We start from the raw sequence: 27,109 nt of genomic DNA, 5'->3' as shown, positions 1-27,109 counted from the left end.
CACCCGTGGAACTGGCATATACCCCGTTATTCAATATATATATTTAGGGTATGTTGCCTTGTAAGATTGTTGTCAATTTGTCCGTGTCGATATTACCACCAGACACCACACACACAATATTCCCTTTTCCGGCTTTTCCTGACAGGGCAGCCGCGAGAGGGGCTGCGCCTGCACCTTCAGCAATCACGTGGTTTCTTTCGGCCATCAGTTTCAAAGCGTCAACAACTTCCTGTAGTTTTACAACAATAGAGTCGTCAAGAAGTTTACGAGCCAGGGGCCACATTTCTGTCAGGACCGATTTTCCTCCCATGCCGTCAATAAAGGAAGCCTTGTAATCAAATTCAACGGGTCGGTCCTCTGTCATAGATGCCTTTAGAGGAGCCGCTGTGTCCACTTCGCATGCGTAGACCTTCACATCTGGTTTAAGTGCCTTGATAGCTGATGCAATTCCACATGACAAACCTCCCCCTCCATAGGGAGCAATGATAGCATCAACTTCTGGCAAACTTTCAAATATTTCCAAGCCAATAGTTCCATTTCCTATAAAAAAAATTAGAATCTTATGATAGATAATTTCATGGTAGATACCATACATTAAAATCTGAAACACGACTTTTCATGACAATTTCAGAGAATCTAGCGCAATCAAAATGTTGGCACACATACTGGTAGTTAAGCCCAATGCAGTTGCCTCTGTGGATGCTAGCGTGACTATTGACAAAAGTAGAAGTGTGTCATTGGAATGTACTGACAATTCATTTTGACATGTATATATATAAACCTGATATAGTTAAGATATGGCTGACCTATTTTCTTTACCTGCTATGACTGCTGGGTCAGACACCGGATGCACAAACGTCCCTGCCATCCCATCAAAGTTGTGCGTCTCTAAAACTTTCCACCACTCGCTAAACGGGACCTTTACAATCTCGCCCCCAAGTCTCTTTATCGCCGAGAGTTTGGCTGCTGGGGCGTGGTCAGGGACAATCACATTGCATGGTATACCTAGCTTCTGTGTATTCCAGGCCAGGCCCTGAGCGAAGTTCCCAGCACTTGCGGTATAAACTCCGTCTTTAAGTTGATCAGCTGACAATTTCCCCAAGACGTTGCAGGCTCCACGTAATTTGAAGGAACCGATCGGTTGAAGATTTTCTAATTTTAGATATATCTGTTAAAACAATAATTATTTTGAACAGAATATGCATCGTTTTAATTCAACATACTTTTAATAAGGTGTTGTATTTTCCGAAATGACAACTTGATATCTCATTACTATCACGGTATAAGCTTTTTCACCTTTCCTACAACTGCATACTTTGTTTAAGACACTTCACTTCTTATTTAAATTTCTTTCTTATAAAATTTAACATGAATAAGTATTTCTTTAAAACAAATAATTGTCTATTCTATATTTTTATACTTTTGTATATATCGTCACCAAAGTCCTTTCCTTATGTAATGTGTTATCTCTGCACCCCGACATGATATCGCGTTTTACAACGACGTTTATCAGATCCGGGTTTTGCCTAGGTCACAGTAGAAGCAGTATATGATTTAGAACTGATAAAGTTAGATCAAATGAAAACTGACCCTGATTTATCAAGAATTTTTGCTTATTCAGGACGTAATATATCACAATACATTACAGACTTAAATATTCCTGAACACTTCGTAAAGATTGGAATTGTTAGATTTTGTTTTAGAATTACTAATTTTGTATGGTCACGTTCGTGGTGTTTTTATTATCTTTTTTGTAAAGTTAAGTTTCGAAATGAGTTGTTTTATCTCAGTATTTGCTAAAGAATTAAATGTGTTTTTACATTAACTCCCTGACTTTAATTTAATAAACTGTTTTGGGGTGTTCCTCACTACAGAATGAATAAAAGTTTTGAACTAATGTTCATTGATAAATTTCTTCAAATATATCGACTATAATTTAGGTTACTCTAAATATGCACTTTGTAAATATGTTATAAGTTTGTTTAATATATCATGTCTAAGATAGTGATAGTAAAATACTTTATTGATTGATTGATTGATTGATTGTTGACTGATAGGTCTATTACATGATAACAAATCCGTTATTAAACCCACATTTGATAATCTCGTGACTTGTCTATAAAATTAAGCACATCATGTCTACCGTGTATAACATAACCTAATATTTCATTATCACTACTTGTGACAATTTTATACCACATTTTCAGTTTCTCATTTGACAAAGCATATTACCCTACATATTATGAGTTAGTGCCCAGATTTGAGTTTTTTATGGGTTAATGCACCTCGCAATCTAGGTTTTGATTTTTTTTTAAATTTAATTTTGATTTATCTCTGGCGCCTCATAGCCTTCAAAGTTCGTGTTGAAAGATGTTATCCTCTCATTAAACCCTGGGAGTACAGTTGCTTTGATCGGGAGAGCATATAAGAATGTGATATCATGTCCCACATAACCGATTTCAGGCTGTTAGTTCACCTCTCGTACATAAACAAACAGGTGTCTTTTGCAATCGTATGTAGTTACGTTAACTAAATAATTCGGACTGCGGTGAAGTGGCTCAGGTGAGGGTCTGGACAATGAGAAGTAATGGAATGCAAAATCATTTTTTCCTTTTAGAATCAAGAATATTTATGAAACTGTGCCGTTCATAGGTAGAAGTCATAACATGTCACTCGGTGAAAATACGTGTCGTGGAAACTACAGTCTAAAAGTATATTACATTGCTAAATGTATATGCTTAAATATTGAGAGGCTGTCCTCTCTCTCAACTGACCACTATACACCACTATATATATATATATACACACGTCACGTCCGTGGCCTTAATGTAGTACCTGGTCATTTTCTCCACCACGCACATATAAGTAGTTTATGCAAGTTACATAAATCACCTACATTTATATCAGGGACCAGGTAATTCAGTGGTATAAGAGGACTGCTCCCGACCTTTCCGTCCAGTCTCTTCCGTGCTCCCTCTATATCCTCGAGAGAAATTGTGTTAGTAGTGTAATCCATAGCAGGTCTATGTTTGCCGAGTGACTCGCCGACAATGCTAATACGCCCATGTACTATTACGATTGGGGCAACACGTGACTTACAGCGCTATAACACAAAAATGGAGATAGAAAACGTCGATTCGCGGTAAGTTTTAAGATTTTCGACTGTATTGTGCACGGGACACGCAATTTCGAGTAGTTGAGGGGCTTTTTATGGTTGTCGCGGAATATAGAATTTATAGAATGATTACTAAACTCTAAATTCCACCTTTATAAATACAGCTGTGGGATTGCACAACGTTACACTGTATGCGATGTACGCACGACGTCTGCACAATGTGCCCACAATGTATGAGCGAAAAATGCACCATAAGAAATTCGGACACAATCATCTAGTTTACTATCGCACAACGACAGCCATTTCTATCGTGGTCCTCATAATTTAGAAATGTCGTGATGTTCAATGTATATGATTTATTTCTTTTCTAAACACGTAAGACTATAGCTAGGAGCTAAGTATACTTCCTAATTCAGTCATATTATTATAGGTCAGACAATTATACATACCAAGTACATAACGAGCTATATTTACAAAGTGGTATGTATGACCGGTCTTAGCGTACAGCCAGTCATTACATACAAAGTATACGTAAACATTAAATGGACGTCTCCCTTTGTCACCGCAATGAATCGTCTAAACTGTTATACCGTTGACGATTTCTTTCGTTGGTGTCGGAAAGCTGTGACATGAAAATTGGAGCACTTTTAATTTTGAGAAGACTGTAGGTAACAACGAAAGATGTTCCCCATATCCATTAAAACACAATAGTTCCTCATACTTCCGTTAAGAGAATTAAAAAAACAAATATTCTGAAATACATAATTATATGCTACAATGATAAATTATAAGGTGAGATTTGTAATGGCGAGGTGTCCAATCCTAACGGTTTTGTGGAAATTATGTCATATTGTCTTCAAAAACTCATTTGTCATTATTTTACTTGGATCGCACATATATACTCGAAACTGCTTGTCGCGTGCACACGTGAAACTTAAAATTTAAAAAAAAAAATCTAAAAATCTTGAAGCGACCATATAAATTCTTGTATTCATTCGATGTTTACCTTAAATTGCAGAGTGCCTTGCTTACTGCTTAATTAGTGTGTCTTCAGTGAATATATGAATATATGGTTTACGCAAATCAGTTGTTTAATTTAATGTTTGTTTCAGTATGGAAGTATATGATGAAAAGTGTAAACAAATAAGTGTAAAGATAAGTTGAGATCTTCGTTTTTTACATAATGATTCGCTGTTATTGTGTTTCTGAGCCTCATCAAATGATGGCCTTGCTGATAGCAAAATGGACTTTCGGTCTGCATGTGTTGAGGTAAAGATATTTAATCTCAACGAATACTTAACAGATATAAAGCCTATTGATTAATAATACATATACAAAGTGTACCGCAGGTCTATTGAATTGTTATCATTATCTAACGTCTATGTTGTATGCTAATGTATTTTGTCTTGTACTTCTGTAATGACATGTGTAGAAGAGGACTTACATAGGCTCTGCCTGATGTCCGATCCCCTTGTCATATATGTGTTTATATGTCAATAAAATTTATTCTAAATTGAATACGCCATTGACATGTTTCTTTACTGCAAACATACTTTTTCACATACAGAGTATTGTACATTTATTTAGCTCCTCGAAAATAAATATTTTGAAGATCGCTTTTTCGATGATTCAAATTTTCGTGGGTTTGCCAGAAGTTTGAAGTAAAATGGTCGCACACTTCATGGCAACTGGCAATGATTTTCCTTTGAAATATTATCTTTATTATGTTTCATCAATGTTATTTTCGAGCTTCTTTTTTGGGACGTTAATCCATCCTCGAAAATAAAAATTAGAACCCAATGAAAACTAACCCCACCCCTCCCCCCCCCCTCCCCCTTTACAGAAAGACACAACAGTCTTCTATAGTTTCGATTCGCTATATGAGAATATTTTGTATATTTATAATGAATTCATTCAGTGTTCAAACGGTCATTCAAATTGTGTTATCGTCAATTTCTTCTCCGAATTTGAGCCGTTGGGAAGCACTGTTGTCAGTTTTGTCACCAAATGACTTTTTGTCCATGAAACAATTGCAAATTTCTTTATATCATTGGAAATAATCTGCGAAACGCATATGTCAATCTCTTCATGTGATGATGAAATGGTTTATGAAGAACAATTTCGAACTGCATCACTGACATTCAAATCGTCAATGAAGCGTTTGCCAACTTAATGATAAAATTACTAAGCTTTGTAAAGTTTGTAAAGTTGCATCCTTTCACGGATCATAAGTAGTACATATGCCTATCTTCCAGTATAAAAAATCAAATTTTAACAAAAATACCCCGTCCATTCACAAAGAAATGTCAAATGTTGCTAAATCAAGTTCAAAGTCTACAAATGTGAAATCAACAACGTGTTTTATTACATTTGGCGTTCATATAAACATAAATGTCAAATTCATATATTTCACACGAGAAATTCTATTGTGAACTTGTCCACAATATTTCATGTTTGATCAAATCGGTTGTTTATTTTAATATTTGGTTCAGTATGGAAGCCACAACTGCTATGTACTGTAAAATATAAACAATTCAGCGTCAAACTCAGATCTTCATATGTACATATCTTATTATATCTATCATTAGTTATCTTACCTGACAATCAAGTTACATGTTTGTGCAAGTAACATAGATAAAAGACTGTTAAACTCGAAACATTCTAATCGATTTTGTACAGTGAAATAGTGATATACGAGTTTGGATTTTGTTTTAAATATTGGTGAGTTACAGGGGGCAGATAAAATGATACACATGTAAGCTTATTTGCATGGTACATGAATTTGTCACATTTACATTTCACGGTCCATTAGTCACACACGATATAAATACTACTAACAAAAATCACGGTACAGAGATGCATTCATATATAAATGAAACAAGATACATTTGTAAGACTTATCTCCCCTGTGTAAACGTGGTCATAGATGTTGTCCAGTTTTCAGCTCATCAACATTGTATAATTGCCCGTTACATACGTCTCATAACGCCGAGTTGGTGTCGACAGTTGGGACACGAGTGTATGACATCTTTGAAGATGTTCACGCAAAACGGTATTAAACAACATCCTGCTACCAAGCTGCAAAAAGAAAATTCAAAACTCTTAAGATCCAAATAAACTTTAGTGAGATAATTTAATATTGTACTGTACTGCCAATTAATATCCATGCATTCCCATTCTCGACGAAATATTTTTCGATATCACCAAAGGCCAACCTGATTATGAAACAGCAATGATATCCTATTTTGGAACTAAAGTAAAACAATATGAATACCCAAGAAAGAACAAATCGAAAATTAATATGACGTCACCATCTGACGTCACCATACTGAAATATATGCATTTTGGAATTATGTGGCGTGTTAATTTAACAGATTGATGCAATGATGCAAGTGCAAATGTAAAACTGCAGTGACTGTAAAGTCAAACAATTCGTTCAACGTTATCACACAGATGCTTCGTCCTGCTAGGACACGTCAGCAATGCTAAAGACATAAATGTTGAAATACAGAAGGCTATAGAGGAAAACAAATTGTTGAGAAGAAAATTGACATTTACTTTCAGCAATTAGCATTTTAAAATAAGTTTTGAGCAAAAAATGCATTAATGGTTGTGGTTAAATTTCAATTATTAAGGGCTTTTGCTTTTTGCTTTTTTGTTGGTTTTTGTTTGTTTGTTTTGTTTAAATTTATTTATTTATTTTTTTGTATATATCTAATCACTTTCCACGTGATGTAAGTAGTTACCCCAATACACAGCAGACAATGGATATTAGATACACCATCATGCCGGTCTCGTAGTGAATGGACGTGAGCACTTCCTGGTGGCAGGCATCACACTTCATCCTGATTGGTTCTTCATTGAACGCATCCTTGGGTGGTACAAACCTCGGTTGATTAATAATCACTGTGGTTCCTCCACCCGGGGGCGCATACGCAGGATTGGCTGCGAAGAAATCAATATCTTCTGTATATAATTAGGAAAAGAAAATTCCGTGTGTTTTAACGAATCATGATTCAAAAAGGTTAAAACAAAGAACGTTACTTATAGATGTCAAGATGTTTTATCCAACTTCTAGATTTCCACATATCAAGCCCCTAGCATAAGTAACGAGTCCTTGGAAGGACGGCACAGCCGTGTACTTCAGTTTGTTCCTTAATACTGTTTCTATTAAAACAATTATTGATAGTGAATTTTTCACAATGATAATCTATGCATGGTACTTTCAAACAAAAAAGCGAATAATTAAAACGAAATTGAAGTGTCTATATTTAGATCATATGTATACTGTACGCTCTTCTTTTTGTCTATGGTTACAGACAACCGTAAACATAGCGGTTAGGATAACTATATTTTGATTGTAATAGCTGTTTTTTCATCTACTAAACAAAAACAGTTATTCCAAACTTGATACTCGAAAGAGAAAATCCAGATATTGTGCGGTAGTGGTATTGTATATGTGTTTGGTGCTAAGATATTCAATAGCGGGGGTTATATAGAATAAAATATCCTCAACCTTATGTAACCCTATACGAAATCGTCTGAGAATACAAAATAAATTACATACCTTTGAATGAATTTATGGAAATTACATCAGAAAATTTTCTTTTACTTACTAGGTCCATAACCCTCCGCCGGGGGCTGAGCTGAAAATGAAAATACTTTACATCACATGATTATAACACATTAATCGTTATTTTGAAGACTCTGAATAGATAACGGAATCCAAATAAAAATTATTTCAATTTTAATGAGACAAAATAATATTACACCGAGTTAAACCCTTGAGACTATGTTGAGAATACTACTCTATTGATTATTAGTTACAAAAGTATCTTTAGAGTACGTTATTTCATAATGCATGTGTTGGCAATCACTCACCTCTAGGGGGCGGGGCTCCATGGGAGTATCCTTGTTGTGGCTGCTCACTCTCGTTAAGGTTCCGGCTGTTGTTGTCGTCTAGATAGTAAAAGACGAAGTTAAGTAAATATACAAAAGCATTGCAAGTACCGCTTTTTGTGGAATTGTTTTTTTATTGGACTTTTAAAACTGAAGTTTTCGTTTGAAATCTACCTCGCAAAATTACTATCAGAAATGTATTATCCTCGTAACGAAAGTGATATTTTAACAGTTCATCATCATTTTCAGTAAACGTAGTATGTCTTTGGTTGATCCTGCTCCAAAGGACAAAATAAATGGATGATTTGAAAATGTAAATTTATCAACATTTGACTTTTGGTATTTACATTGTAATATCACGAACTAAGACAGTAAGTCTGCGGTTATATGTCAACCTCCAAAACATTTCTTCATTATATGAACGAAATCAGTGCTAAGAGTGTTATCACAAGATTACCGTGTACTTCAGTCCATGGCCTCATTTTAGATGACATATTGGAGGCCAGGATTAGATAACGAAAAGACATCATACAGGGTTAAACTAGACATGAAAGCATATGGATGACCTATAGCCATCATGTTCCGTCCGTCGTCGTGCGCTGTTCGCTGTCCACCGTGTGTAAACTTTCCATTCAAATACCTTCTTTTCATTAACCAAAAGACCCAGGTGCTGATATTGGATCTGTAGCATGATGGATTAAGGGTTACCAAGTTTGTTGAATATGTTAAAATCTTTAAATGATTTTTCAATAACAAGGTCCAGGATGCTGATATTTGGCTTGTATGATGCTAGGATGGAGGGCTACCAAATTTGTTTATATGAATGACCTTCATCTGCTTTCAAGATCACAGAGGTCAAATGTGTCGAAATATTTAAACGACTTTTCAATTACAAAAAGGCCGAGGGTGCTTATATTAGGCCTGCTACATGATGGAATGAAGGGCTATCAAGTTTGTTCAAATGTATTACCTTGGCCTACTTTCAAGGTCACGGGTCAAATAGATTAAAATCTTCTCAATAACCAAAAGGCCCAGAGTGTTGATAATCGGCCCGTAGCATTCACGAATACAGGGTTTCCAGTTTGTTTTGTTCATGTGATTGACATTTTCACGTTTAAAAGGTCACAGGGGCTAAATGAGTTAAAATATTCAAACGACTTCTTCTCAATAACAAAAAGATCCAGGCTGTTGATATTAGTTCTTTGATATAAGTGGATGAAGGGCTGCCGATTTGTTCAAATAATTGACCTTGACCTATATTGAAGATATCTTGGGATAAGTGCGTTGAGATCTTAAAATTTCTTTCTCAACATGCAATAAGTTCGGAGTAATGGCCTTTGTGTAGTAGCAGGTGTTTTTTAATGAACCAACAACATGCTTCCTTGTAAGCTGTAGAGTAGCTGAGCAATTCATTTTAGGCCTATTTGTCTTTATATTCAGATGACCGCTATGGCCCATGGACTTATTGTTCGTGATTTATTTTTAGTATCAGAACTTGTTTATATAATTATCGATATGAAGCTTGGTGATATAATCATTAACAGTTTCTCTTTATGACATATTTGATATCAAACACTGGTGATATATAATTTACTGGTTTTTCGTGAAAAATATAGATAATTTGTCACACTCCGCACTTCGTCGAATTTCAATGCAGTGAATAGAAAACACCGTTCTGATGGGTCAAATTCCTACATTGCACTGTCAAAAATGTAAACAATTTATTAACAGGTTTCCATAATCTAATACAAGTACAATCATTATTTATTATCAACCAGCTGTCCTAGCACTCAGTAGGAATTTTAACCTTCAATGTCACAAATATTGTCAATGTTTTTTTTTTTTTTTTTTTTTGCTTCAGATTTCTACCGATATCTTTTTATCGTTATCGTTGTTATCGTGTTATTATCGTTCCTAATCTTATTTTCAACAGATTTTTTTCCGTCGGCGAAAATTTGAACCACCCAAAAATAACTATCTTTACAGTAAGTAAGAAATATTGAATTATACAATTATGAAGATTCTTATCCGTTTATAGAAAATGTTTTGAGCTTTAATGATAATCTGCAGCTCCAGCAACGTTTCTGAAATGACAATGAAAAACGTTTTATAACATTCTTTGTCCTACATATGTACAATCGAAACACGTTATCTCGAACCTGTATAACTCAAAGACACCGTTTGATTCGAAGCATTGCGTCGGTCCCTGCTTCACTTTACACAAAACATTTGATATAGAATACTCGGTTTTTCTATGACCCCCAACGTGTTTGAAATGACATGGTTCGACGGTATATATCAAACTTATTATCTCTGCCTTGGCTGTTGAAATATAGATTTTATCCCTCTTATTTTGTAGTTTATAACATACTGATATTTTCCTCAGGATTCAATTTCATTTTTATGAAAAGTTTGAATTCATTTTCGATAATTAAACTTAAGATTTGTCTTTCATACCGTACAACATTTATATCTATTTCTATGATGGAGTTGCTTAGAGCAAGCCAATTGGATTCTCCAGTCAATTCTTTGTACTTCTTGGCCATGTGTCTATTCTTTTATTGTTGTTGAAACAACGTAAGAGACTGGTTACCGATATTGATCAGCCTATGTTTGGAAAACTGAGCTGAATGTAGCCTCGCACACAAGGCTGATTTGATACTTAGTTTCTGACCAGTGTCAAGAAGTTGCCAAAAGGTGTTCTCATCATCACAATCATCACAATCATGTAGGTTAGTTGTTTAAAAATTAAAATCAATCAGCCCCAAACAGATCGATATAAATAGGACGAAATAAATTCTACGTGGTGTTATATATATATCGACATGCACGTGCAATAGTGTACTAAGTAGGTAACTGAGGTGATATGAGTTGCCACGTTTAGCTTTATGCAACTGTTGCAGACTGCGGTACAATCTCCGGAAATATCGATCTTAATTAAGAAATTATAGGTTGTTATGTAGCAACTGAAACAACATCTATCTAATTATAGTAACATCTATCTGATCACCTGCCAACACTTAAGATAACTTGGTGCGTCTCTAACATGGAGGTCATTATCACTTCTGAACAGTTTGATATTGGGTCATTTTGTATGTTAGTGTTTACCTGCCGATAACATATATCTTCTTGATTTTATATCATTTATTTTTAAATATACATTGCAAAAAAGTAAATTGCAAGATATTGAATAGAATATTTTGAACAAATACATAACAAAGTTGTATATGAATTACGAGATTTTGAATACGAGTCACAATATTCACTATGTAAAATACGTATCTTGAAAGGTAAAATCAGATTAAAAAGATGTAAAATATCTTGCAAATGTTTTATAATATGAATCACATCATTAGCAATAGAAAACACAACTGTAATAATATAAAAACTAACGATAGATATGAATAAAAAATTGACAACAAGAATTATGATGTAAACAATTTAAATCACAGCTCTAAACTATAATATAAGAATTACAACTATAATCCTACAATTATATATCGGATGTGAGCCTTGTATTGAAAACATTAAGCAAATATGTCCTTTTTCATCTCTACTAATCCCTAACTATTTCAGGCTGTGTAACCGAAGGCTTGTCCCATTTGGCTGGTTTATGTCGAAGAATTAACATTCTTAAGTAAACAAGACAATTGACTTTTTGCAAAATGGACAAAATCGCTGAAAGAGCAGTGATTTGATATTTGCACAAGAAAGGTCTAGGACCTATATGCATATCCATACTGATATGGCATCAACACTAGAGAATGATTTTCCTTCATATGCTACAGTGGAAAAATAGGTGGCGGAATTTAAGCGTGGCAGGCAGTGCCGTGGGAATGACGCCCATCCTGGAAGGCCTGTCACTATTGCAACACAGAAATGGTCAATAAAATCCATGATACTCTTATGGCTGACGGGCTAATTAGATAAGATATATGTCCAGTACATTTTGGATTTCACAGGAAGGAGTACATTCCTTTCTCATGGAAGATCTTCCAATGAGAAAGCTCTCAGCTCGTTGGACGTCAAGACTTCTGACAATTGATCGGAAGTCCACCAGGTGGACTTTGTCGCGTGCTAATCTGAACATTTTAGAGGTAGATCTTGCTAACCTTCTGCAGAGGTTTGTGACTATGGATGAAATGTGGGTCCATTATATCACCCCACAGGCCAAACAACTGTCAAAACAATGGAAATACCCCTGTTCACCCCCTGCGAAAGAAGGCTGTTCTAACAGCAGGAAAGGTTATGGTTTTCTGGGATGCTGATGATATTGTGATTGTAGATTATCTACAAATGGGACAAACAATCAATGACACTTAATATGCATCACTTCTTAGGTAGTTAATAGAAAATATTAAACGCAAGCGCCGCGAAAACCTCAGTAAAGGTGTTATGTTCCAAGAGGACAATGCCCCTGTTCACAAGTCTGTCATTGCCAAGACTACCATTAACGATTGTGACTTTGAATTGATAGAGCATCCGCCTTATTCGCCTAATCTCGCCCCAGCATGCTGTCATGTATTTTGTTTGAGAACGCCTGAAGAACTCTTATACTTGACATCTTAATCATCACAAAATATAAGGCATGTATCCTTATTCTCCTTAACTCAAATAACGTTTTCCGTCGGACAGGTTTCAAAATCTTCCATCGAAGAACGTTTTCATACCTTTTCTTACTGTTGTTGAAAAATCAATATTTCAATATTACAGTTAGCATTGTTGGCCATTATGGTATTAGTCACCAGAAATAGCAAAATCTATCATGTTGTGGTGACTCCCTACTCAAAGGTCGCTGCAATTTCACAACTTGAACCGGGAAACTGTGATACAATGATGAATTACACAAGAAGAAATCTAATACGAGAGACGGTTAGGAATAAGGCGGTATCTTCGTGTCGAAATAAGTTAACACTGGTAAACATGCTCTTCTTTTGTGTGGCATCTCTTCCTTTTAGTGCATTTACGGTGTGAGTCTTTCTGCGTCTAGATAAGTAGGAATACAGTAGGATGTGTACAACATTAAGTACCTGGTGATACGAAAACTATTTCTAACTGATGAGTTTGACAACGGTTTTACCTGATGACGGGTAGGGTGGCGGGGCCGGAGCGTCCTCCATTGAAACCTTTAGAAAATCGTCCGACATTCTGTTCCAAAAAGTTGAAAATTGTACAAGTCAATAGCACCTTTCAATTCAAATTTAAAGTCAGATACAGTAGAACCAAACAATGAAAGCAAAACTGCACCACACATCTGTTTCGTCCTTCTCGGACCTGTCAGTGATGTTAAGAGCGTAAGTGTTGAAACCAAAGCGACGACTGAGAACATCAACATAATCATAATTTTCAATATTGTTTGATTTCAAATGAACGTCAAATACATCAGTGAATTAAAAGGTGACATGCAAGTTACCGTAAACCTCGGTGACAAAAATCCTCCGTTTGAGCTTTCTCAAAGGGTTGTGCAAAGGCACAGTAAGTGAAACGCATTTACAGGAACAAAACATGCCATTTGAGTATATAAAATGATCCTTCAAAGGACACACAAAGGTAGTACGTAGACTTGGTACCTTTACTAGATATTCTGTATCTATATTAAAAATAAAAACCAAACGAAACTTTTAAACAAATTTTTATCTTCCATGGACTCATCAATGGTGTCTATTTCAGAAAGAGAAGAAATCTGACAAAAAAGTTCAAATCGATCAAAATCAACGTTACAATACAGATATGCTGTCTTTAGATGTTAGAAATATGGAGAGTACATACCGAACAAGAATTGTGATAAAATTTAAGTATATACTTTTCAACTGGTACGAACGCCAATTCACAAATACACAGCAAACGCCAACCCGGAGAAAATGTTTCATAAAACAATTCTATAAGTTGGTTCCATCCTGCCTCGTTACGACTCTTATGATACGACTCTTGATAATCATCCACACTAGATAATTCCGAAATGTATTAAAATATGTGGAAATCGCGCTTCCTCACTATGTATTCCAATCATTTGTATTTATTTTCCTTTATCGCCTCCTCGGTTTCAAACCTTTAGGTTCCAATCATCATTGATGGATCTTAGAAGGACGAAACAGATGTATGATACAATGTAATTCATTGTTTCGCTCTATTCTATTTCGTTCTACATTAGTATTCACGTGTTTGTCTTCCGTAAAATCATCACAGATCAAACGAAAGAAAAAGTAACTGGTACCAAACAATGTGTTACTGTACATACAAATAATATATTCTTATATCCGAAAGATCAAAACATCAAGAACACATAGGAAAAGGCATTACGCAATTCGCCTCTTATCCAGTGAATTCCTCGATGTAACATTTCTGCATAGTTATCACTGGTATTATCTACTCTAGAACGTATTTAGATAATGATGTTACGTCATGCATTGAAAGTGGCGTAACATAATGGCTGCTTTCTTTTTTATTTGTCCTCTACATTCTGACTTTCAAACCTGTCAAAATGTAACGTCTTCCTGATTTTGTGATTAATAAAATCTTGGATTTGTTTCTTTTAGTTCTTATGAGATTTTATGAAACTCGGCTTGCTGTGATTCTCAGAAATGAAAAAAAAATTCTTTGACTAGTTTTATAACATCCCATAAGAAATATTATATATATATATATATATATAAACTTTATTTCTTTTACAACAATTGCGGAACAAGTTTCAATATTATATTAATCACTCTCGTTTGCCTAAATGGAACCGTCCGAGGAGTCTTGGTGTGAGATGAAACCGGAGTACCCGGAAAAAAACCCACATGGTTAGTAAGGTCACCCCATACATTTTCACGACTGTGCCGCGAATCGAACCCCTGATACCTTTGTGAAAGGCGAGAGTGTTTCAACTGTGCCATTCGACTACTAATATTTAGTGAAAATAGAAGATTGACATAGACACACACAAGTGAATAGCATTCTTAAATACAAATTTCGAGTTAGATAGAGAAGAGCCAAACAACGTCATATACTGCATCATACAGCTGTTTTGTCCTTCTAGCACTCGTCAGTTATGCCAAGGGCCTAAATTTTGAAGTCTGAGAGGCGACTAAGGGAAATCCGAAGTAACCGAAAGTAAAGTCAGAATCAAGACGGGGAGGTGCAGCAGCTCGATAAATCTCGTAATTTCTACCTACATGATAATTATAGTCGAGATTTTGAACCTTGACACTATTCGAATGAAATGAAAATGGAGGGGGGCGGGGAGGTGGCAAATTCGATAACTGAAACAATATTTAGTATGATCGTGCTATATTTGAAATATGAACGTTACCAAAATACTGTATTGCAACTCATGATAATTTTATATAAGTTCCTTGCGCGAGAATTATTTCTCTGCTACAGTATACAGCTATATAGTTAATTAGTGCGGTGACTTGGCTTTCTCAGCTACAAGACTTATCGCCCGGTGTCCAGACATTGCCGATAGAACACTCTACCAAATCAATCCTAATTAATAATTTACAGTCATTCCGTTTCTACGCTAAGGAAACGATGTAGATCAAATTAGAAATTATGCTTTATGTAGCATATATATTCTTTCTAAATATTGGAATAAAAGGATCTGTGAAAAATGCTTTGAAACAGTTTATACACTGTAATGTCTTATATTACTTACACACATATATAGATAGAAATACTTATCTTACCTGCCGGTATGGTGTTGAAAGGCGTGTATACAGCGAGGTAGATATCCAGGTAACTAACTACAAACGTCATCTCTTGGCGTTATATTAACGGTAGAGAGGGATGTCTACATGTTGCAGATACAGGTATACATAGAAAACCAATTTATTTTGTGTGTAACGAATAGGTAAAGAAAGCAGGGGATAGGTTTTGGGGTTGGTTGGGTGCAGGGGTTATAAAATTTTTATTTATTCATTTTTATTTCACGGTCAGGGGTCAGACTCTCACTCCAATATCCAATATCATGAGATGCATTGACTATTAAAATCATAGCCTGTTTAATTATGAAAATGAACTCTGGGCCCATCGCGGATCCATTTTCAACGTTACACCGGAAACAGACTGTCATGACCGGAAAAACGTTTTGAGAAGAGGAATAGTCAAACACGAAATTTAGAAACATTATGACCGGAAACAGACTGTAAGACGCGTAGTAAATATAGAAAATGGGAATGGATAAATGTAATCTGCGTTGATTACATCTTGACCAGAAACAGATTGTCAGTATCATGGGTTTGAGATTGGATGACACTGACCGGAAACAGACTGTCAGACGCGTATCATGGGTTTGAGATTGGATGACACTGACCGAAAACAGACTGTCAGACGCGTATCATGGGATTGAGATTGAATCACACTGACCGGAAACAGATTGTCAGTCGCGTATCATTGGTTTGAGATTGGATGATACTGACCGAAAACAGATTGTCAGGCGCGTATCATGGGTTTGAGATTGGATGACACTGACCGAAAACAGACTGTCAGGCGCGTATCATGGGTTTGAGATTGGATGCCACTGACCGAAAACAGACTGTCAGGCGCGTATCATGGGTTTGAGATTGGATGACACTGACCGAAAACAGACTGTCAGGCGCGTATCATGGGTTTGAGATTGGATGACACTGACCGAAAACAGACTGTCAGGCGCGTATCATTGGTTTGAGATTGGATGACACTGACCGAAAACAGACTGTCAGACGCGTATCATGGGTTTGAGATTGGATGACACTGACCGAAAACAGACTGTCAGGCGCGTATCATGGGTTTGAGATTGGATGACACTGACCGAAAACAGACTGTCAGGCGCGTATCATGGGTTTGAGATTGGATGACACTGACCGAAAACAGACTGTCAGGCGCGTATCATGGGTTTGAGATTGGATGACACTGACCGAAAACAGACTGTCAGACGCGTATCATGGGTTTGAAATTGGATGACACTGACCGGAAACAGATTGTCAGACACATTACCAGGGTTTGAAATTGGATGACACTGACCGGAAACAGACTGTCAGACGCGTATCATGGGTTTGAGATTGGATGACACTGACCGGAAACAGACTGTCAGACGCGTATCATGGGATTGAGATTGAATCACACTGACCGGAAACAGATTGTCAGTCGCGTATCATTGGTTTGAGATTGGATGATACTGACCGAAAACAGACTGTCAGGCGCGTATCATGGGTTTGAGATTGGATGACACTGACCGAAAACAGACTGTCAGGCGCGTATCATGGGTTTGAGATTGGATGACACTGACCGAAAACAGACTGTCAGGCGCGTATCATGGGTTTGAGATTGGATGACACTGACCGAAAACAGACTGTCAGGCGCGTATCATGGGTTTGAGATTGGATGACACTGACCGAAAACAGACTGTCAGACGCGTATCATGGGTTTGAAATTGGATGACACTGACCGGAAACAGATTGTCAGACACATTACCAGGGTTTGAGATTGGATGACACTGACCGGAAACAGACTGTCAGACGCGTATCATGGGTTTGAGATTGGATGACACTGACCGGAAACAGACTGTCAGACGCGTATCATGGGATTGAGATTGAATCACACTGACCGGAAACAGATTGTCAGTCGCGTATCATTGGTTTGAGATTGGATGACACTGACCGAAAACAGACTGTCAGACGCGTATCATGGGTTTGAGATTGGATGACACTGACCGGAAACAGATTGTCAGACGCGTACCCAGGATTTGCGATTGCATGACACTAACCGGAAACAGACTTTCAGACGCGTTTCCAGGGTTTAAGATTTGATGGCAGTTACCGGAAACTGACTGTCACAGGCGTATCCGGGTTCGAGATTAGATGACACTTCTCTGAAACAGACTTTCACACGCGTATCCAGGGTTTGAGAATGGATTACGATTACCGGAAACAGACTGTCAGAGGAGTATCCGGGTTCGAGATTGGATGACACTGACCGGAAACAGACTGTCAGGCGCGTATCCGGGTTCGAGATTGGATGACACTGACCGGAAACAGACTTTCTCACTCGTATCCAGGGTTTGAGATTGTATGACACTAACCGAAAACAGATTTTCAGACCCGTATCCAGTGTTTAGGATGGAATGACACTTACCGGAAACAGATTTTCAGACGCGTATCCAGGGTTTGAGATGGGATGACGCTTACCGGAAACAGACTGTCACACGCGTATCCAAGGTTTGAGGTAGGATGTTATTGACCGGAAACGGACTGTCAGACGCCTATCCAAGGTTTGAGATTGAGTGTTATTGACCAGATACGGACTATCAGACACGTGTCGAACTTTAAAGTTTTGTAAGGAAAATACGCGTGTTTAGGGATATAAGAAATATTATTGATAAAAAAGACCATCGGCAGCAGAACTAGTATTGCCGGAATCTACAGGCTCGAATCATTGTGAAATACATTGAAATAAAGCTGTAAATGGAATTATGTATACATAATACTAAGATTATTAATGTATTTTATGGTAAATTTTAAATATCAGAATGCAAATCATGTTTTGTTATGTGCACATGTTAGGGTCACTTTAGACAATAAATTGCACAAGAAATAAAACTAAACGTTCGACTTCAGCTAATGATGTATCGAAAGAAAAGATAATTTTCCATATTCCTCTATAATTTCCATTCTCCTGGGCTCAGCAAAATTAAAAGCAATTTAACATTTTTATGATTTAACGAGTCTGTGAGAGAGAGAGAGAGAGAGAGAGAGAGAGAGAGAGAGAGAGAGAGAGAGAGAGAGAGAGAGAGAGAGAGAGAGGGGGGGGAGGGAGGGAGGGAGAGACTGACAGACAGCAAGACAGACGGACAAACGGACGGACAGAGATAACAAGTCATTTTAAGTAGTTTAACTGTTCCAAAACAATATACTTAATGCATAAATGTTCTTCGATAACTCGTCGTTTATAACTATACGCCGCCCTACACCTTACACAGACTGTACTCATCGGATATTATAACTGAAGGGCAGTGTCGGACAACAGGTAAAACGCGTGCGATTCAAAGAGTCACATGTTATACACGTGAATAGGAAGACCATGCATGCATACGATCCGTGTTCGAGCAGAGCAGAAGATGATCAGACGGAGGAGGTCGTGTTTCTAAGAACGTATGTACATCAGGTTTCACTGAATACCTTCCTCAAATGATTTCATATAATGTAACAATTTAGTGTTAAAGGCATTGAGATTGATACACTCCTGAAGACGCCACTTTCCAGAGGATAAAACATTACCCTCTGAGTATGAGTTTTGTTTCTTTGTGTTTGCTGGGCTGATCGCCCCATGATCAGAAAAAAATCATTCAAGGCGGGGTCTTCTTATAGCATCTGGTGGCTACCTTACTGAACAACATACGGAAGGCCCGTTTAACAGTCTAACACGAGTTAAATATGTACTTTATATCGTACAAATAATTGTATTTTGATATTTTGATCTCTACTAGCTTTTGTATCATAAATCCTTCACGATGTATGGTCCGAATAGTTTGTATAACAATGTCATATGTGTACATAGATATATTTCACTCCATTTCCGTTTATATCATTATATAGAACGTCGTCACTCAACTTCCCAACCATCCTACTAATTAACACTGAGGACTTAACAAGTGAGGAGATCACAAGTGCAAGCAGGGGCAAGGTATGTTTATCATTTCGTAAAAAAATACTTAAATGCATGATTTTTTTCCCCAAATACTTTTTTGAGCGTTACTTGAGGAAACATCACTTTTTAGAACACACGACTACCCTCACGTTCGTCAACTTAATAATTTTCACACATTAAACGTTTGAATACACTTGTGCAAGGCAATAAACCTATCATGATACAAATGTTTTAACTTTAGAAACAATGAAAATAATATACATAACGGTGACGTCACTTCCTGGATACAGTCGGAATTTCCTGCGCTCCGACAATCAATTTACTTAATAAAGTATTTCCTTGATATATGACGTAGACAGCGTGTAAAATCCGTTGTAAAGGAAATCGGGACAACTCTGCTCAGTTTGGCTGGTGTCGTGAGCTACTTAAGCCAGAGAAGAACAAGATACAGATCAGGATACGATGGGCGAAACCAAGGAGAAAGACAACAAAACATGGCGACACGTCACCAAGGGAGTCAACAGGCAAAACACGGGCAACGCGATCGTCTAGTAGGAGCGACATACAAGGCAGCACAAGCAGATATAAGGAAAATAAATCATCTTTCCAAATGAATTGGAATTGTGACGATGTACATGATAACTGGTATGAATGTTTTGTGTGTAAAGCGGAAGTTTCGATGAGTTCGAAACACTTGGAATGTGGACGTTGCAAAGAATGATTTTGCATAAAATGCCTGAAAATCAAGGACCATGAATACAAAATCTGAAGTCGAACCGACTTCATGTGGTTTTGTATAGAATGCCGGCAAAATGTAGCAAAGAGTATTTCGGTCGACAGAACGATAGAAGAGAAATGCAACGAAATATTCAAGGAATTTAGGGAACGAGTCACAGAAATAGAGAAGTGTCTTGTCAGCAAATGTGACGAAAAAAAGAGTACGCGAGATAGTGAAGGAGGAGATTGGTCAGGAGAATGTCCGGGTTACAGCTACAATGGAAGGGAAGAAGGAAAGGACTAGTACACTTGATATTGTTATGTCCGAAATATCGGAAAGGAAAAAAACAGAGAGAGAAATATTGTTGTTTACGGTATTCCGGATTAAACAAGTACATCTGGTCAAGAGAGGAAGAAAATGAATTTAGAGAAAATACGGAAAATATTCTCGGCATGCAAATTGGAACTTGAAGAAACGGAAATGCTTCAAATCTCAAGACTAGGAAAGTAAAAAAAAAAAAAAACAGAAAATGCTGCAGCATCAAAGAGACTGATGCTAGTCGTTTTTGAATCCGAGCAAATAAAGCGGGACCTATTCCGCAATATTAACAATCTACGGGACAAGGTCGAATTTCACGGCATCAATATTAGTAATGATTTAACAGAGAATGAAAGAAGGGCAGAAAAGGCACTCAGAGATGAAGCCAAACGAAGAGCAGAAAACTCGTCGGAGGAATACATGTTCAGGGTTCGCGGACCTCCGTGGGCTCGGCGAATAGTCAAAATTGTAAGCGGAATCAGGGCGGGGAATGAGGAAGGAAGTCAAGTTGTCGTTATAAAGTGTTTATACACCAACGCTGATCAGCTAAGGAACAAATTAGACGAACTTTTGATAAGAACAAATATTGAAAGTCCACAGAAAATTGGAATCACTGAAGTTAAAGCAAAAAAAATAGCAAATATACCGTGTTCAAATCTGAATATATCGGGAACAATTTTTCTATGTTTTGGATTCTCCTACCGGAAGGGTCCTTATGTTATATATTAGTAACTATCTAACTTGTAAGGAGGTGACTTTTAACACTTCCTTTGAGGAATATCTCAGCGTAAACATAACTTTAAATAGTACGGATGAGATGTTAGTATGTCTTTTGTATAGATCGAACAGCGGATCAAGTGAGAATAACAATCAGTTACGAACCTTTTTACAAGGCATTTCTAAGGAACATTATTCGCATATTCTCATACTGGGAGATTTTAACTATCCGGAAATAAACTGGAAAACATGAAATGTAAATAACACGGAATCACCGGATTACAAGTTTATAGAATGTATAAAGGATTCGTTTCTATATCAGCATGTTACCACAGCAACTAGGTGTCGGGGTACAGGTAAGCCTAATTTACTGGATCTTGTATTAACAAATGAGGAAAGCATGATTACAAATTTAGATCATCAGAGTCCACTAGGAGAAAGTGACCACTGTGTAGTTGTCTTCCAATTCGAATGTTACTCCACAACAAAGAAACCGTCACGACCTAAGATATTATATGATAAGGCCAATTTCTCAAAAATTAACAAGGAAATAGGAGAATTTATTTGGAACAATCACTTTAAAGTGATTGTTCCAAAACCAGCACATAAACATTTACACGATCAACAGTATTTCCTTGTAAATTTTTGAGAAATTGGCTTTAAACCAAAGATGTAAATGACAGTTGGGAAATATTTTACAACAAAATTATGGAGGTTGAGGAAAGATATGTACCGGTGAAAATGCCAAAACCAGCACATGCGAAACATGATTACCCGATCAACAGTGAAATTAAAGAAATCACCAGGAAGAAACACTCTCTCGGAAAGAAAGCAATAAACGGTGGCGAGCATGCTAGGACAGAATACTGCAGAATAAGAAACAAAGTAAGGAAAATCACGAGGAAATTAAGAAAAAAACTTCCAAGACAAATTATCATCAGAGGCTTAACAAAATCTAAAGGCTATTTGGATATATATCAGATCGAAGTCGAAAACTAAAGCTGAAATTGGCCTAAAATTACCAACATTGGCTTTCAGGAGGATTCGTAGGGATATGATTGAAGTCTTCAAAATTACGAACAGTTTTTGTGATAGTAACGCTGCTAGTTTCCTTAAATTGTGGATCGACAAAGCTCAAATTCAGCGGACAAGGGGTCACTCAAAAAAAACTTTACATGCAGCACTGTAAACTTGACAACAGGAAACATTCTTTTGCTTTGCGTGTGGTCAAAATATGGAACAATCTTCCGGAGTATATTGTATCGGCATCAACAGTAAACTCTTTCAAAAATAGTTTAGAAGAACACTGGGTAAATCAAGAACTGGTATATAATTATAAATAAGAAATTCTGTAGTTCCTGGATCTGACGTCTCAAATGACAATGATTATAAACATTATCATTGTATCACTGAGACCGGTATAGAGGATCGTAACGATCCTACACTGGTAGTAAACTAAACTAAACTTATTTGAGCTTTTCAAGTAGCCTTATTCGCCGATTGTAAAACTAGCATAGCTGATCAGATTCATTAAAGAGAGAACTCGAATTTATATCATAAAGGAAACCTACACTTAATTGTAGTTCTACGGTCTATTTAACATCGAGAAATGGACTTGATTTTTAAAAACAAAATCGGCATTTGTCCACTCATGCAGAGCTACGTCACGTTATTTCGCTCAAAATTTGCGCTGCAAAATTGACGTTTTGGAGCAGATATTGCAGGTAAGGCAGTCGTGCCTTTTGAAAATTTTTTAATTATAACACATTAATTTAAAAGTTTTCAGCTTTAGCACACGTTGGTTGTGTTTATGTTTTTGCATAAACATTGTAAATTAATTCCGGTACAATGCAGTCGTTTCATTTTAAAGTTTAAGATATTTTAAGAATAGGATGTGTCTTTATTAATTAAATACAGAAACCAACAAATATTGAATATAATAAATATAATTTTTAATTTGCTAACTGAACATTTAACACAGAAAGTTCTGTAAAATAATGCATCGTTTTTAAACTGATAAACATTCTGAAAGTTTTTTTTCTTCATCCAGCACCAAAAGGTAAAATCTCCAAGGTGACTTTGCGGACAATGAAATCTTACATGTATTTGCTTCGTGTGATCATCCTAGTCTGCTTGTCATCACATCGATATGAGACAAACGCTCAGAATTTTGGTGAGTATTTCATGATGTTTTTGATGTGTATGAAGGAACAGCTATATATAAACATACATACATACATACATACATACATACATACATACATACATACATACATACATACATACATACATACACATACATACATACATACATACATACATACATACATACATACATACATACATACATACATACATACATACATATGTAAGTACTTCAGAGGGATATTCCGTACAAGTAAGGATTTCATAAGCTGCCTTCAAAGAAAATTGTACAAAATTATCTACTAATATTCGTACACCTCAATTGGTCATTTAGATAAACAGATGATATCTCATTGGTGGACATTTATATAAAATCAACAGAAAATACCTTTCGAAATGATAAAACTGTACTCCCAGCAGAAATTTTAGTGACCAGCATACACACGTGTTTATTTACCAAATACTCTGCATGATATTAATAATAATGATAATAATAATATTTTTATCTATAGAGGATAAATGACTTAGTACATGTAAAACAAGTTATGTCCTCATTAATTAATCAATTCATTCATTCATTCATTCATTCATTCATTCATTCATTCATTCATTCATTTATTCGTTCGTTCGTTCATTTGATCTTTCATTAATCAATCAATGCATTCATACAGAAATGTAGATTAATGATTGGATACATAAAATCATTGATCGAGTCATTCATTGTGTGTATCAATATTAAATATACGTTGGAAACTACAGTTACATTGAAATGAATGTATGAACAGTGCCCTGTACGATAAAATGTTTGAATTGTCGACAAGGAATTGGCAGAAACCAGCCAACATAGCTTGGAACTATTCCTACTATTTTCGGCAATCCAAACTGACCACAGGAGACTTATTTTGATGCTAGCAAAAGTTTTTAAAGTCATTAGAATGAGTTTTTAAAAGATACAGAACAGCAAGAAAGTTTGCAACTTGGGTTGAATATCCCTCTTACTTAGGTACCCATGTTAACCAATCAGGGCTGATGACATAAGTCAAAGTATCGAGACATATTGTAGCGGCGCCATATCGGCGGTGGTGATAATTTAGATTTCTGATGCAACAGAATTTAACGAAAACCAAAATCGTGGCCAAAACACTTTGAATACAAACCGATGATTAAAAGGTATCTGAAATTAAACCTTATGATCAAATCGATTTATTGCTCGCACGATTTTTTTATTGACAATTTCCTTCGAATCTTCCTGCTTGACAACAGGTGTAAACAAGACATCAATGTGTTTCCATTTCCGATATTAGATGCTTCTTATAAGTGTATCAAAATGACTCCAAGCACTTCCTCATGGTTGCTAGGTTACATCCGAGTCTCTACACCCGGGCCGCGGAGTTCAAAATTGGTGCGATATTGTGAATACCGAAAATGTTTTATGCTGTAATGAAAAATTAAACGAAAGCTTTTGATACAATCTTAACTGACCCCTGTATTCGGATTGTCTCTGTTTTGATGGCATTGATTAATTGAAACATAACTGCTATATTAAAATTTGATGAAATGCGCATGACTTGGAGGTATGTTCCGGTACTTCCCTTTTGGACATTGAAACCAAAATTAATAACGACCTAGCTAAAATTCAACATTGGGCAGAAAAGTGGCTTGTAAAATTTAATCCCCTAAAAACGGAAGCCTTACTTATTTCAAACATAGAGCATGATCATGTCATAGATATTAAATTTAATAATGTGAGTGTCGATTTTGTTGAACATCATAAACATCTAGGTGTAACTTTAGATGAGAATTGTAAATGGGGTAAACATATAGAAAACATTTGTAAAGATGCATCTAAACAGGTTTCCTACGTAAATTAAAATACATGTTAAATAGACAAACTTTAGTCAAAATCTATAAGGCTTATATACTTCCATTATTAGAATACTGTTGTGAAGTTTGGGATGGGTGTTCTCTCAGCGATGCAACAAACTAGAAAAACTTCAGTTAGAATCTATCAGAATTATCACTGGTTTACCCTCTTATACCAGTAGAGAATCACTGTATTCTGAGAGTGGTACCATTATCAGAAAGACGCACTAGAAGAAAACTACAGCTTTTCTACAAAATAGTTAATAATCTCACTCCAAATTATCTGTCTACTCTATTGCCCCCTTTAGTATCTGAAAATTCACAATATAACCTCCGTAATGCACAAAATTATTCTTTACTAAATTTCAGACTACAACTAACAAACTTATCTTTCTACTATCCGACTTTGGAACCAACTTGAACTTGAACTTAGACAAAGCGTTTCTTATTCTATCTTCAAACATTCTCTTCGAAATACTTTCCATATTATTATTTTTTTGGTAGTCGTAAGGCTAATATACTACACGCTAGGTTAAGAAATAAATCCAGTACCTTAAATAATGATCTTTTCACCAATCTAATAGATCATCGTTTCTGTCAATGTGGACACCCTGTTGAAGATACTTACCACTATTTTTTTGTTTGTAATATTTATTCGGATTCTGTCTAAATAATTTTATCCCTCTTGCAGTTACTCCTACATGGTAGTATTATCTACTCATATGAAGATAATGTAAAAATATGTCAAATCACTCAGCAATATATACTTAATTCAAACAGATTTTGATCTTTATCTCTCTATCTACCTCCATCTATCTCCTTCCGTGATAAATGTAAAAATATTTTTCTTTTTTTCTGAAGGACCCGGATGCCAGGAGAAAGCGATATTCGCACGGGATGTGATGAACTGTAGAGAAGTTTGAAAGTTATGAAAAGCGTTTTGTATTTTTACTTGTGTTGTTTGTATCAGGAGAGACCGCTCTACATGAAGTTATTTAAACTCTCTCTCTCACTCTCTCTCCCTCCCTCTCTCTCTCTCTCTCTCTCTCTCTCTCTCTCTCTCTCTCTCTCTCTCTCTCTCTCTCTCTCTCTCTCTCTCTCTCTCTCTCTCTCTCTCTCTCTCTCTCTCTCGTTTTTTTTTCGTATATTATAATTGTATTTAAACATGTCGTCTTGTCTTGCTAATACGTATTGTGTAAAATTTTATAGGAAAGGGCTTTATATAAGTTAGAAAACTTGTGCCCAATCCTGCTTGTATACTTTGTACAAATGAAATATGTTTAAATCAAAAAAATGGCTAAAAGAGTAGATAAGGGAAGTAACTCGTGCATACGTTTACAATTCTTTAAAAAAAAAATACAGATAAAATAACACAAAAATGAATCCATTTCTTGTCCTTTTATCTCACCTCCTACAAATGATTTGTAATTTTATTTATTGATTTTAAGTGAATATTTCTTTCTATCACATTTGCAGTGATTTGAATTTCTATCATATAATGCATATGTCTTACGACGTAAAGATAAGGGAGATTACTCTGGTAGGACTAGCAGCTAGATTACCAGGTCTCATTTCCTTCTTCTTTATATAATAACATTTTTATTATCTTGATAGTTACAAGAAGTCGTAATTTCATCAATTTTCTTTTTGTAATCAAAATCTGTACAAATTTGGTCTGCCCTCTAAATCCAAGGCTAATTTAGTGTTCAGAGTGACATTTAGATTTG

At 36.1% G+C, this 27,109-nt stretch overlaps 2 protein-coding genes across 2 annotated transcripts; both read right to left on the bottom strand.

Moving 5' to 3' along the window:
* On the bottom strand, nt 1–3,016 carry LOC132554544 (L-threonine dehydratase catabolic TdcB-like). The gene is made up of 3 exons (XM_060218869.1): nt 2,897–3,016; nt 820–1,168; nt 1–540 (listed from the first exon to the last, which is right to left on the bottom strand). Exons 1-3 carry the CDS (start codon nt 3,014–3,016, stop codon nt 44–46), a joined length of 966 nt encoding a protein of 321 aa, XP_060074852.1. The 3' UTR covers nt 1–43.
* Nucleotides 3,017–6,084: 3,068 nt separating this feature from the next.
* Nucleotides 6,085–13,161, bottom strand: LOC132554564 (lipopolysaccharide-induced tumor necrosis factor-alpha factor homolog). Its single transcript, XM_060218889.1, has 5 exons — nt 13,095–13,161; nt 7,997–8,074; nt 7,732–7,761; nt 6,862–7,060; nt 6,085–6,193 (listed from the first exon to the last, which is right to left on the bottom strand). Exons 1-5 carry the CDS (start codon nt 13,159–13,161, stop codon nt 6,085–6,087), a joined length of 483 nt encoding a protein of 160 aa, XP_060074872.1.
* Nucleotides 13,162–27,109: the final 13,948 nt, after the last annotated feature.

The sequence above is a fragment of the Ylistrum balloti genome, unplaced genomic scaffold, assembly GCF_031769215.1.
Source record: "Ylistrum balloti isolate Yb309-2 unplaced genomic scaffold, AGI_CSIRO_Ybal_v1 Utg370416, whole genome shotgun sequence".
NCBI classification, from domain to species: Eukaryota; Metazoa; Mollusca; class Bivalvia; order Pectinida; family Pectinidae; genus Ylistrum; species Ylistrum balloti.
The sequence above is the reverse complement of the archived record's forward strand: the minus strand, read 5'-3'. Positions and strand labels throughout refer to the sequence as shown.

Coding starts and splice junctions, on each gene's coding strand:
- LOC132554544 (XM_060218869.1), bottom strand. CDS start 3,016: ATGGATTACACTACTAACACAATTTCTCTCGAGGATATAGAGGGAGCA. Junction 1,169..2,896: donor ACCTGGTCCCTGATATAAAT/GTAGGTGATTTA, acceptor TTGTTTTAACAG/ATATATCTAAAATTAGAAAA. Junction 541..819: donor TGACCCAGCAGTCATAGCAG/GTAAAGAAAATA, acceptor TTTTTTTTATAG/GAAATGGAACTATTGGCTTG.
- LOC132554564 (XM_060218889.1), bottom strand. CDS start 13,161: ATGTCGGACGATTTTCTAAAGGTTTCAATGGAGGACGCTCCGGCCCCG. Junction 7,061..7,731: donor GGCGGAGGGTTATGGACCTA/GTAAGTAAAAGA, acceptor ATTTCTTCGCAG/CCAATCCTGCGTATGCGCCC. Junction 6,194..6,861: donor ATTGTCTGCTGTGTATTGGG/GTAACTACTTAC, acceptor TTCTTTTTGCAG/CTTGGTAGCAGGATGTTGTT.